General features: G+C 35.8%; 1 protein-coding gene and 1 long non-coding RNA gene across 4 annotated transcripts in view; one reads left to right on the top strand and one right to left on the bottom strand.

The window, feature by feature from the left end:
- LOC125129503 (phospholipid scramblase 2) overlaps positions 1-13,563 on the top strand; it is a 32,817-nt gene that overhangs the window by 17,065 nt on the left and 2,189 nt on the right. For all 3 annotated transcript variants that reach the window (XM_047784249.1, XM_047784268.1, XM_047784259.1), the window contains exons 6-8: positions 3,064-3,284; positions 4,607-4,768; positions 11,719-11,880. In XM_047784249.1, coding sequence (XP_047640205.1) covers positions 3,064-3,284; positions 4,607-4,768; positions 11,719-11,880 — 545 coding nt within the window. The remainder of the gene's footprint in view (positions 1-3,063; positions 3,285-4,606; positions 4,769-11,718; positions 11,881-13,563) is intronic.
- LOC125129511 (uncharacterized) overlaps positions 981-13,563 on the bottom strand; it is a 38,692-nt gene continuing 26,109 nt past the window's right edge. Inside the window, exon 4 of the long non-coding RNA XR_007135495.1 lies at positions 981-1,908. This is a non-coding gene — a long non-coding RNA (uncharacterized LOC125129511). The remainder of the gene's footprint in view (positions 1,909-13,563) is intronic.

Here is a 13,563-nt window from a genome sequence, read left to right as displayed (position 1 = left end):
CCTTTGTTCTGTGGGCTGTGGATTATCTCCCTGGGCGCAGAAACACTTCACTGGAGAGTGTTGACTTCCCAGAATACCACTGCCACTCCTGTGAATGCGGCCTAACACCTATGGATGTTTCCTTAGGTCCAGCACTCCTCAGGTGCGAGGTAAACTTAAGAAGTCACTAGATGTGTCAGGGCTGCTGCCATGGGAAAACGAACCTAGGTAGATAGATCCATGAACTACAGTGTATACCTTATAAATATAAAGAGTTCAGTGAAAGCTCTGATAGATTTTAGAATATATCTGTGAAATCTCTCTTCACACCTCTGCAAAGTTCATTTCCACTGAAACAAAATTATAATGTGAACTGTACTTGTATAACAGTAATAGATTTGGTTAGAATATACAATTGTTGCTCATTATACTTAAATTACTTGTAATATACACTGTTAGATATTTATGATGTTATAAAAAATGTTTATAATGTTCTCATTTTTATTTATACTGCGTTTTCTCTGGAAAGGAGCTCTTTGTTGTATGATAATTTGTATTCTCAATTACGCTGAATCATTTATTTTAGGGAACTTATTTTTGAGATGATAAAAACCAGACACTATACATTATACAGCATTTATGATTTTTAGATTTATAAGTTTTATATATACTTGGAAATATATATTAGTCATGAAATATGAAGTAAATCTCAAATTTCATAATTATAAATTCTTTAGTTTTTTAAAAAGGATGTCTAATTTTCTATTTTTCCCTCGAATTAAAAGTTTTAACATCATGAATAGTATGAAGAATTGAAGATTACTCAGTTTATTTTTAGTATATGATACTATCACAGGCACTTATTCCTTTCCCTAATTCAAAACTTAACAGACCATAACTACAGATTCTTTTGTTTTATTTGTCTTCATTTTTTAAGTATCTAAAAGGAAATTTAGATTTTGAAGCCTGAGCTAATCTCACTTTTCAAACAAACCAGCTGAAGAATTTTGAGATTAAGCTACTTAATGAAACACTTAGGTAATAGATCCCATCTCATGAATCAGTTTATTTCTTTTTTTCTCATGAAATATTTGATTGGCAGATATTAAGGTCAAGACCAGTTCTTTTAAAGGTAGAGTCAGGGCCTGTTTGAATCAGAACAAAGACACTTAAGGGAGGTCATGTTAATAGAATTTGTGAAGAATATCTCTGATTGAAAGTCTATCCAAACCAATATTAGAAAGTGGTTTTTGTCTTTATACATATTCTTAATCATGTTTGGACACTTTTGATGTTTTCTGACATCCTATGACCCGTGTTAATGAGGGCTCTGGACGAGTGGGACCATTACTTGCTCTTTCTGACTCTAAGCAAGGAGGGGTTTCCAAAGTGTGGTTCACTTTGGGAAGCCCTTTGGTCAGCTACCACATGGGAGTCAGTATTCAGCATATCTCTGTCGCCACCATGAAGAAATGAGCCCCTTCTAAGGTACGGAGTTCATTTAGAATCCCAGTGGTCTAGATAGTCTCTGACTTGCAGCCCTGGTTGCCAAGCACCTTTCCCCTTCACCTAATACCCATCTCCCCCTTCTGAACAACCACTGCTGAGCTAAACAAGGGTGCCCTGGGCAGCCTTTTACCTTACTTTCCATCTTCATTTTCTCCCTCCCCACATGTGTGCACTGAGATAAGCTCTCTTACAGCTTCCTCACAGAAAGATGAGCCATGACTGTGGTTTATAAAGCAAAATCTCAAGCCTCTGTATTTAATGTAATAGTCTATGAAGTATATACACAGCAGTTATCCTGTATTCCGCTCCGTAATTGAATACCTGAACACGTAGCCATTGTCTATATACTCCTAGCATGACCGTGACGATCTGCAGCACTGCACCATCCCTCAGAGCACAGTCTCCTTTTCTGACATGGGTCTGTGAAATTAGGAGATGATGAGTTGTTTTTTCTTCCATGTCTCATATAGGAATTCCTAATTTTTCTGTACCTTAATAACCTCTCCTCCATTCCCACTGCCTTTTCTGTTGTCTGTATCATCTCTAAACAATCTTCCTTTTCTTCCTCCGGTGTTACATGAAGTATCATCTAAAAATGGTATTACTAGGAGTTTCCATTGTGGCTCAGTAATAACGAATGGAACTAGTGTCCATGAAGATGAGGGTTTGATCCCTCACCTCACTTAGTAGGTTAAGGATCCAGCATTGTCGTGAGCTGTGGTATAGGTCACAGACATGGCTTGGATCTGGTATTGTTGTGGCTGTGGTTTAGGCTGGCAGCTGCAGCTCTGATGCAACCCCTAGCCTGGGAACTTCCATATACCACGTGTGGCCTTAAAAAGCAAAAAAAAAAAAAAAAAAGATTAATTAAAAAATAAATAAATAGGGGGAGTTCCCGTCGTGGTGCAGTGGTTAACGAATACGACAAGGAACCATGAGGTTGCGGGTTCGATCCCTGCCCTTGCTCAGTGGGTTAATGTTCCGGTGTTGCCGTGAGCTGTGTTGTAGGTCGCAGACGCGGCTCGGATCCTGCGTTGCTGTGGCTCTGGCATAGGCAGGCAGCTACAGCTCCGATTAGACCCCTAGCATGGGAACCTCCATATGCCGCGGGAGCGGCCCAAGAAATGGCAAAAAAGACAATAAATAAATAAACAAATAAATAAATAAATAAATAAATAAATAAATAAAAATGGTATAGCTAGATATTGTAGTATCTTAGGATACATTTCTCTTTTTTTTTCTTTTTTGTTTTTTGTTTTTTTTTTGTCTTTTTGCCTTTTCTAGGGCCACTCCCGAGGTATATGGAGATTCCCAGACTAGGAGTCTAATCAGAGCTGTAGCCACTGGCCTACGCCAGAGCCACAGCAACTCGGGATCTGAGCCACATCTGCAACCTACACCACAGCTCATGGCAACGCCGGATCCTTAGCCCACTGAGCAAGGCCAGGGATCGAACTCGCAACCTCATGGTTCCTAGTCAGATTTGTTAACCACTACGTCATGATGGGAACTCCAGGATACATTTATTATTTTTTAACACAATAGTCATAATGGTTCCCTCTTATATGTTTTTAGTCTTAACAGGCTTTGAAACTAATAACAAATATGAAATCAAGAACAGCCTTGGACAGAGGATTTACTTTGCAGCAGAGGATACTGATTGCTGTACTAGAAACTGCTGTGGGCCTTCTAGGCCTTTCACCATGAGAATTCTTGATAATATGGGCCGAGAAGTCATAACTCTGGAGAGACCACTAAGATGTACCAGCTGTTGTTTCCCCTGCTGCCTGCAAGAGGTTGGTAAGCAAGTGCCAGGGTAATTTTTGCAAATATTTTGCAAAGTAATCCTGCAGGAATTTTCACCTCATCATTGAATTTATGGAATCAAATGAGATTTAAAGGAAAATAAGTCCATAAGCTATTGGTTTTTGCTTGAGAGTAAGTTGTACAGGAAGGAAGGCAGGTGAGAAAGAGTGAACAATTAGCCCCATGTCCCTGAACAGTGCACATCCTGGGAGATCAGAGGTCTCAGAGGCCAGACTAACTTCATCTTCAGGGAGAGCCGAGAAGGCAGGGCACCTTAGTGAAGTACCCCACCTGAAATGACCATGAGGGGCTTGGCCAAAGCCCGAGGAGGACACCCTGTAGGATATCCTAGAATGCCATCCCAGAGGCAAGTGAACAAAAGAATGGGGAAAAGCACAGATACGTTCATCTCAATTTTAGCCAATGTACAAGGACCAAACCTAGCAGAGGCTTCCTCTGAGAAATTTCAAATGCTGTTGTTTTCAGTTCTCCACTGGAAAAAAGTACTGTATTTGAGTCCCTGCAATATGGATGTGCTGGTTGTGAACCCCTTCAGCTCTAGAGAGACCAGGTGTCTCTTTCATAGTACTTGACAGCCCTCTGATAGAGAACACAGATCTCAGGGAGATGACAGAGCACAGAGTGTTTATAGGAAGTTGGCCTTTGCCTAGATCCCCACTGACATGAGCCCAGCACTGCCTGGGTCACTCGGTCATCCACACAGGGAGCTGTGAGAGCAGGGCAGACAGAGACACAGGCACATAAAGATCTGATGTCTAATACTGCACTTATTTTGAAAAGATAAAAGAACTTATTTAAACTGAATTTTGGTTTTCATGTTATTTAATTTAGATGTGATAATATTTATAGGAATAGTTGAGGGAAAACTGATTTGATAGAATATTCTCCACAATTTGTAGAGCACATTAGCATACTTTATACTATTGGTCTTAATAAACAGATCCAGGAAATCCTCATTTACAGATGAACATGCTGAGATGCTCTCAGGGTCACCCATACATTTTTCCTAAGTATAAAAAATTTAAAATCTAAGAGACCAGTAGAGCAGTGCTCAGAGTGGGGATTGTGAGTTTATAGCTCATCTTCTACTTTGCATCTGGGGAATCTGATGCAAGTTAGTTAACCCCACTGTTCATCAGTTACTTCCTCTATAAATAGAGATGATAGTACCAACCTGGTAAAGACATGGTGCGAATTAAAACAGTGCCTAACATTAGAAGGGGTTCAGTAAATGAGAGTTCTTACTAGACATTTTTATGATTACAATTTATATATTCTTTTGCTTTTGTAGATAGAAATCCAAGCTCCTCCTGGCACACCAGTAGGTTATGTTACTCAAACCTGGCACCCATGCTTGCCAAGGTTTACAGTTCAAAATGAGAGGCGAGAAGATGTACTAAAAATTACTGGTCCATGTGTTGTCTGCAGCTGTTGTGCAGATATTGATTTTGAGGTAAGAGATGTGATAATGTTTATAGGTTTTGCTTTCTTAACATAAGAATAATATAAACTGAGAGGATGTTACAAATGTATTAAATAAATATGTATGCCCTGATTCCTCAAAAGGGACTCAGTGTGCTCATATATTTATTTTTTGTCGGGGAGATGGTTATGGCTCTGATTAGGTGTCACTGTTGCTTATGCTAAATGAAAAAAGAAAAGCAGAACTTTGTAGTCAAGTAACTATAAACAAAACACCTACCATTTAAACATGGTGGTTTCTGTATGGAGGCATTGTATATTACCCATTTTAAACAGAACATTAACCTTGTCATTTAAGTCTGAATGCCAAAGCTTACAGTCCTTTCTTAGTCTGAAACACTGACTGCCAGTACTCTAGGCCCTCTTCAGAAGCTCTAATATCTTTTAGTTCCTACGAAAACTCAATTATGCAGAAAGAACTTTAACAAAGATAATGTAAGAGGTACTACCTAATTATTCTTTTTTTTATTTTTAATAGTCATTTCCCCAATATATTTTTTTTTCTACTGTACAGCATGGTGACCCAGTTACACATACATGTATACATTATTTTTTCTCCCATTATCATGCTCCATCGTAAGTGACTAGACATAGTTCCCTGTGCCACACAGTAGGATCTCATTGCTAATCCATTCCAAAGGCAATAGTTTGCATCTAATTATGCTTCTTCATGATCATGCTTTTATCCTCATATTAAGTTCATTCATTAGAAATCACAATATGTGTGTATATTTACTACCTGGAGGAATTTCATCACAGCAGTTTTTCATCAAGTGGGGCCCAGCTTTATGGCTCAAAGTATTATCTAGTTGCAAATGCTTAAAAGTTGAGAGATTATAAAATCTATCTTGCTATCATGATTCTTTCATATAAGCATAAAATCTGTTAAACTGGACCATTTCTATAGAAGGGACAGAAATCTAAAACTGAACAGAGCTGTCCCCTTATGATAAATAAGATATGGGAATTCTGCCACTGTCCTCTGGCTTCCCAAGGTCTCCCATTATTCAGCTTCATTCTTTCATATTATCTGCCTGGCTTCTCTCATAATGATTTTTAATTCCTCTGTTATATAAGGATGAATTACTCCTCTCATTGACCTCAAAGTCTAACGAGAGAGACAGGAAATTCTAAGAAAACATGTATGATGTATATAGAGACTCTTATAAAGGATGCATACTGTGTGTGTGTGTGTGTGTGCATGTGCATGTGTGTGGAGTCGACTGGAGAACCATATACTATGTTTGATGACTTTATAGGTTTATGTATAATAATAGTTCCCTATTTATGGATTATCATTCCCATAAAATATCCAGAGGAGTGAAAAGTTAATGTTTTTCAGGAAATATTAATGGAAGTTTTGCTGACATATATTTTATTTATGTAAAATAAGTAAAAATACTGATGAAGGAGTTCCCATCGTGGCCCAGCGAAAACAAATCCAACTAGGAAGCGTGAGATTGTGGGTTCGATCCCTGGCCTTGCTCAGTGGATCAAGGATCTGGTGTTGCCGTGAGCTGTGGTGTAGGTCCCAGACATGACTCAGATCCTGCATTGCTGTGGCATAGGCTGGCAGCTGTAGCTCCAATTAGACCCCTACCCTGGGAACCTCCACATGCTGCAAGTGTGGCTCTAAAAACAAACAAACAAACAAACAAAAAACTGGTGAAGCAAGTCAGACTGGAGTATGAAACTCGTATATTTAATTCAAAGAAAGAAGTCATCCAGCAATCCTTCTCAATGGATGCCTTAAAGTACCCATTATATGAAATGAATTAACTTCTCTCCTGTGCATCTCAAGTGGTGCTAACTAGTAATATCTTTGAAGAATTGAGTAAATAGAACCTTGAATCATTTTCTGTAGACTAGATAATTGAAATTTTGAAAACAAGAATTATCAGTATGAGGGACCATTATGGAACACGGACCCAACTATGGTGTCAATTTCATGGAAGTTGGAATAGAAAAGAGATAATAGCATGAACATGAAGGAGCAAGAGCCATTCTAAAGGAAGAAATAATTCAGAGACATATTTGTAAGTGTATCAAGTAGAACTGATTCACAGATTTGATGTCAATGGAGGATGAAAGAAAATTTAGAGATATCTTATTAGTCTGATGTCTGATGCTTCTTAACCAAACAGAATAAATAATGATGCCACTGGCCAGGTAAAGAATCTAACAGTTTATTTGTGGGGAGCTAATGCTTTGGTTTTGAGTCATGTTAGATTTTAAGTATGTAATGGAAAACATTAGAGTGTTCAGCATACAGATGGTAGTTGAAGCCATGCAGAAATTATCCCAAGAGTGAGTAGAGGAAGGACAATTAGACTTTGTGTCTCATAGAGACGTTAGGGAATCCATCTTCTTCTAGGATCATTAGTCGGGGAAAAATATGCCTATATGAAATGGATATCCCAATCCAACCTCCTCTATGAGTTTGAAGTCTAAATTCATACTATCATTAATGGTTCACGAATCTCAAAAATTAGAAACTGAACTTGAGTGGTGATACAGATGGAAGAACTGAATGCAAAAGCATACTATAAGGAGATTGATCACCAATGTCATCCTCTATTCCTACAGAACAAGCCTATCTTCACATGTGTAGATTGAAGATGTACATACTGCTCTAGGAACTAATCTGACAAAACAAACTGCATATAACAGAACAATCTGAAGTCAACCATAAAAGAAATACCTAAATAGACATTAAAGAGCCTAAAAAACAAATAAGATCATAAGGGAAGAATGAAAAAATAATAATATAGGACAGAAGGATAAAAAACAAGCCAAATAGAACCTCCAGAAATGAGGAACAGTCATTGATGAAATCTCATTGGAAATTAGATATAGGTGAAGAGAAAATTAGTGACCTGGATTACTTATATGAGGAAAATAAAGAGGAGGTGGGAAAAAGATACAAATTTGAAGGGAAATGGAAGCTAGAGTAAACTACTATTTCGTATGTCAAAGAGGAATTACAGAAAAAAAGACGACAGAATTTTTTGAGATAACATTCAAACAGATACCTGGGTAAAATCTTGCAGAGTTGATGCCAGGTTCAGAAACTTCAAGGAGTTTAAATAAGAAAAAAATTACACGAGGATACAGCTTAGATAAACTGCAAACTAAAACAGAAAATATAAAGTCGGCAAGTAGGAGGGGAGAGATTATCTCTAATATATAATTTTCTGACCACTAGGGATTATGAGCACTTTATAATTTATTGGCTACTTATATTTGCTTTTTGAATTGTCTTTTTAATATTCATTGCCTGTATTTTCTCTTGGGTTGTTTACCTTCCTTTTTCTTGTCAATTCATAAATGTACTTGTGTGTTGAAGACATTAACTTTGCATTTGTACTTGTGTCCTCTGATCTTCATATGTTTTCTACAAATCTACCCTTTTTGTACATACATATATATGTGTGTGTATCTATATATATATCTCAGTTGGCTAGAAAATTGTATCATCACAATTTATTAAGTAAACAATTCATTCTTTGCTAAATTGAAATACTATACGTTAAATTTCCACCAGATAGGGGATATATTTCTAGATTCTTTCTTCTGTTGCCCTGGTATCACTATCTGTTCCTACAGCAGTGCCTTATAATTCAATTATGGTGACAATTATATATCCTATATCTAGTCATAGCCAAACAGTTATTAATTATTCTTATCATATTTTCATTTTATTTTCCTGTGATCATTAAGCTCATTTCATTAAATTTTCAGAAGTTAAAATACAATTGTTATTATATCAAATTTGATTTAAAAAATAATGTATTTATGATGCTAAACCTGTCTCATCCCAGAAAGGTTATATATTTTAATTCATTTATATCTCATTTTATATTCCTTGTATGACCATATAGATTTCTTCATATAGAACTTTTATCTGTTTTGTTGAATTTTGTCCTAATTCATAGCTATTATCACTACTAATCAGGATTATTTCTATTTTTAGGTACTTACTGTTAATATTGAGAAAATGATTTTTATTTACATTTTATTCAGTCTTGTGACTAGATTGTAGTATTAAATTTAGAAGGCATTTTTGCTATATTTACTTGGTTTATCTAGGTATAAAAACACAAAGCAAGTGAAATCATGGAACAACTTCTAATTAGCCAATTAGCTTATTTTCTTTTCTAGCCTACTTTTTACAGCAAAACTAAATAATATTTTCCAATTTTATGTATACTACCTATCAAGTTGATGATTTCAAGTGAAATGGAAGCAAATGTTTCATCATATAGATAAATATTGGCGATTTTTCATAATATTTTTCTATTCCTGTTTTACCTACACTGAGAATCATCCTTTTTTTGGGGTGGGGGGCAAAGGAAGAGATAGAAAACATTTTTAGAATTTGGGGCCATATGGTCATTGTTACAGCTGCTTAAGTCTGCAATCTTAGCATGAAAGTAATCATAGACAAGTTACAACTATTGGGTGTAACTATGTCCTAATGAAATTCTTACCAAAAAACAGAGGACAGGCTAAATTTGGCTCACTGACATTTGTTTGCTGACCCTGACCTCAATATTTATTAAAAATTTATACTTAACTTTCTAAAAGGCAGGGCATCTTAGTGGTCAAGAATACAGACCATTAATACAGTTCTGGAACAGAACACCTGGGCTTGAAATCTATCTCCATGACTTATCCATATGAACTTGGAAAAATTACTAACTCTCTGCTTTAGTTTTTTTCACATGAAAATTGTATGTAATAATAGTATATACCTATAGAGATATTATGAGGAAAAATTATCAAAAACTTGTAAAGCATTTATATGCTACAAATACACTAAATGTTATATAAATGCTTAATTAGTAAGTAAAATACATTTTTTGCATCTGTGGATACACTCATATGTTCTGAATTATCTGATTTTTTTTTTTTAGTATTTTATACTTTATTATGTACTTTTTACCCTGAGTTCTATGTGCTAATGTACCAGTGGGATTTTTGCATTCACATTGTGAGATGAACTTATAACATTATTTATAGAATAACTTTATCAATTATTTGTATTCAATTTATAGGTTTATAAATCTAATAGTAACATAATACTAGTTTATTATTCCCTGAAGTTGAAATAATTTTATTATATAGATTTTCTGTTTTTAAAATATATTCTAGAATTTAGCTAAAAATTATCATGTCCTGTTGACTTTTTAGTTGTAGATATTTATTCACTTTTCTGCTCCTTTACATAAAAAAATTACATATTCTACTTCTTCCATAAATATTTGGTGAATTTTTAAATTTCTTGCTATAGGAATCAAAAAAGATAAGTGCTAATATCTGATAAGTCTAGTAGTAGGATTATGGTAGCTGATGAATTATCTTTTGTGTATTTCTTTTAAAATTCTTTAAAAATTAAAAATAACTGATTTAAAAAATACAAAGTTTTATCACTAGCTTCAAATGCTTAGATGGCAGCTATTAGCCAACAAAACATGAAGGTATGCAATAGGGAATTTGTATTAGTCTGTTTTACCACAGTAGCATAACAAATAACCCCTAAACTCAGTGGCTTAAAAAACAGACATTTTATTTTCATGCTTATGGGTCTGCAGGTCAACTGTGTCTGAGGGACATACATAGGCTCAATCAGATGGCTCTGATTTAGGCTGCCAGTTGGTCTCAGTTCTGCTCCAGGTATGTTCATTCTGGAGCTGTAACAATAGCAGTTGCCTGAATCATGCTTTTCTAGTGGCTGATCACTGGACAGCAAGACCAAGGCCAAACCACTCAGCCATGTTTAAAGTCATGTCACATCCAGTAACATTCCATTGGTCAAACAAGGCATGTGGCCAAGCCTAATTACAATGTGCAGGGAAGTATTCTGGGTTTACACTGGAAGGGACTGAAATTAAATGAATCTATGATGAATAGTAATCCATGCTAAGTGTTCATATTAGAAGTTTATTTCAGATTTGTAAGGAAGTTAACCACCTTATTCCAAACAAAATGAGTCAGTTCTTTTCAGTTTCTCCACATTTATGTAGTTGGTCCCTATGAAGCTAGAGCTTCATAGGTTGTTCCTAGCACATGTACCTTGTGCACATTTGAAAAGGACACTTTTCCTGGTTTGACACACCCTGCCTGTATATACCTTGGCAAGTGTGGGCTACATCCAGCCCCCACATGCCCATTTGGTGAGGTGCATTCCTGTGGCTACAAGCAGTTCAGCTCTTTATCATGGCCCTGAGCTTTTACTCAGGCAGAGCTGTAAAACTAGAAAAATTTCACTGGAGCTTTTTTGTTTCATACATACTTCCCAAAGAGTTGTCCCTTACCCCCTCCTGTTGTCCAGTCTTACCCTAACCCTTAACCTAGAGCATCTCATCAAGTTACTTCTTGGTTACTTTTCTGCATTCAAAACTGCCAGTCCTCTTTTCCAGGCACTTGGAATTTCATGCTTTTCTACTGACAGTGGGTGGTAATGGGGCCTCTCATTATCTTTTAACACTAAGACTGTGTAACTCCCTGCATTGTCTTAAAGCAGAAGTCAAGAGTTTCATTTACTACCTTCCTGATGGCTTTTAGAAATTTCATCAAAGAAACATTTCATAGTTGTATGTAGTTTTATGTTTTCTGGCTTAAATTTTATTTTGGATCACTTCAACTAATTTATTAATGTCTTAATGTAGAATGTAAAATATCAAATATTTCAGCTAAAGTACTTTCATTTCAGTTCTCTGTAGCAAATAAACAGTTTTTTAAATTAACTTATAAATGAGGTGGGAATCTATGGGCATCTAATGAGTGATATAATGTTCATATATATATGAATGGCATATACTTTTAATATAATATTTGTTTTATTTTACTCCTACTTTGAAAATAGCTTTATTATTTGCTTTCTAGAATCTTTGTCCCTTTTTTTTTTTCTCCATTTAGATTAAATCTCTTGATGATAAATACGTGGTTGGCAAGATTTCCAAGCAGTGGTCTGGCTTAGTGAGAGAGATGTTTACAGATGTTGATAACTTTGGCATCCAGTTCCCTTTAGACCTTGATGTGAAAATGAAAGCTGTGATGCTTGGTGCATGTTTCCTCATTGTAAGTCTATTCTTGCTAATCAGGGGCATAGATGGTTACTCTGTCATTCTGAAATAATTTAGTAAAATTTACATTTTTAAGTGACTTTAATTTTATAGGCTTTATTCAGATGGATCCCATTTAATCTTAGCTCTGAAATTCTATTTTCTCTTGCTACTCTGGGTTTGCAGGTGACTAGCTTCTCTCTGGAGGGTCTATGCAGTTTCACATTGTAACAAAAAGATCTTATATGTTGAGGAGAGGTTCTGGTTTTGTGGTTTAAAAACAAAGCAAAATAAAACAAAACAAAACAAAAACAGTGTTTTGGAGAAAAGTTTAATCTTCCATTGTGTTTAAATGGAATAACCCTCAGTGAAACAAAATTTCCTCCCAATTCATTATTAAATCATTTAATATAAAAATATAAACTGCAAAAAGAATCCACATTCAATCTAGCTTTAGATGGAACTGACAATTCAGAGGAAATATATGGGGTAGAACAATGATTTGGAAATTGACTTCACATTAAATTAGCTACGGAGCTTTTCAAAAACCCCAGTAGTAGGCCATACCCCAGTTTTGTTGGTTTTTTTTTTTTTTCTTTGCTTTTATAGGCCCACACTCACGGTATATGGAGGTTCCCAGGCTAGGGGTCCAATAGGAGCTACAGCTGCCGGCCTACGCCACAGCCACAGCCAGGCCAGATCTGAGTTGTGTCTGCGACCTACATCACAGCTCATGGCAACGCTGGATCCTTAACCCACTGAGCAAAGCCAGGGATTGAACCCACACCTAATGGTTCCTAGTCAGATTCATTTCCGCTGCACCATGGTGCGACCTCCCATACCCCAGTTTAACTAAATCAGAAGTTCAGAATTGGAAGTTTGTGCATCTCCCCAGGTGATTCCATAGCAGCCAATGTCAAGGACTCCTGACACAGAGCAATGGTTTCCAACTTTAACTGCACAGTACAAATACCTGGGTAGCTTTCATACTCCCTACCTCAAGACTGTACCCAGATCTAGTAAACTAAAATCTCTATAGATAGATCCAAGCCTTCAAGTTATTTTGAGCTGTCATGTCATTCCAACATGCAAGCAAGGTTTGGAGCCACTAAAGTAGTATCTTAAACACTGACATGCAGATATAATCTCAAAAAAAAAAAAAACTAAATATGAGAGCATACAGAAAAGGATCCAGTTTCTTCAACAAATAAATATCGAGAATGAAATATAAAAATAAAATAAAAAGAGGAAAACATTAGCTTAATATAGTTTTTAGATTACCTCTGGATACTGACTTAAACAAACCAATATAAAAAGATATTTATAAGGCATTTCCGGGAACTGTGAACATTTGCTATTTGATGACATTAATGAATTATTACAGGTTTAAAAAAAATACATGATGTTTATATATAGGTAAAATAGTCCATATTCTTTATGGGCACACACTGAAGTATTATAAAATGATATGGTATTATTGTTTTGCTTTTAAATAATGGGGGTGAGGGAAGGGTGACAGACGGGATGGAGTAATTGGTGAACCAAGATTGGTCATGTCAATGATTATTAAAGCTGAGTTGAGTGGTCGTTGGACCTTTATATGCTATTCTATCTAATTTGAGATAGGCTTAATATTTTCTATATAAAGTTTTAAATAGAACCATAGTTCTATTTAAAAATTGTATTTTCATAGTTCCCG

Source organism: Phacochoerus africanus, chromosome 1 (genome assembly GCF_016906955.1).
Source record: "Phacochoerus africanus isolate WHEZ1 chromosome 1, ROS_Pafr_v1, whole genome shotgun sequence".
Classification (NCBI taxonomy): Eukaryota; Metazoa; Chordata; class Mammalia; order Artiodactyla; family Suidae; genus Phacochoerus; species Phacochoerus africanus.
This window is presented reverse-complemented; position numbering and strand designations above follow the sequence as displayed.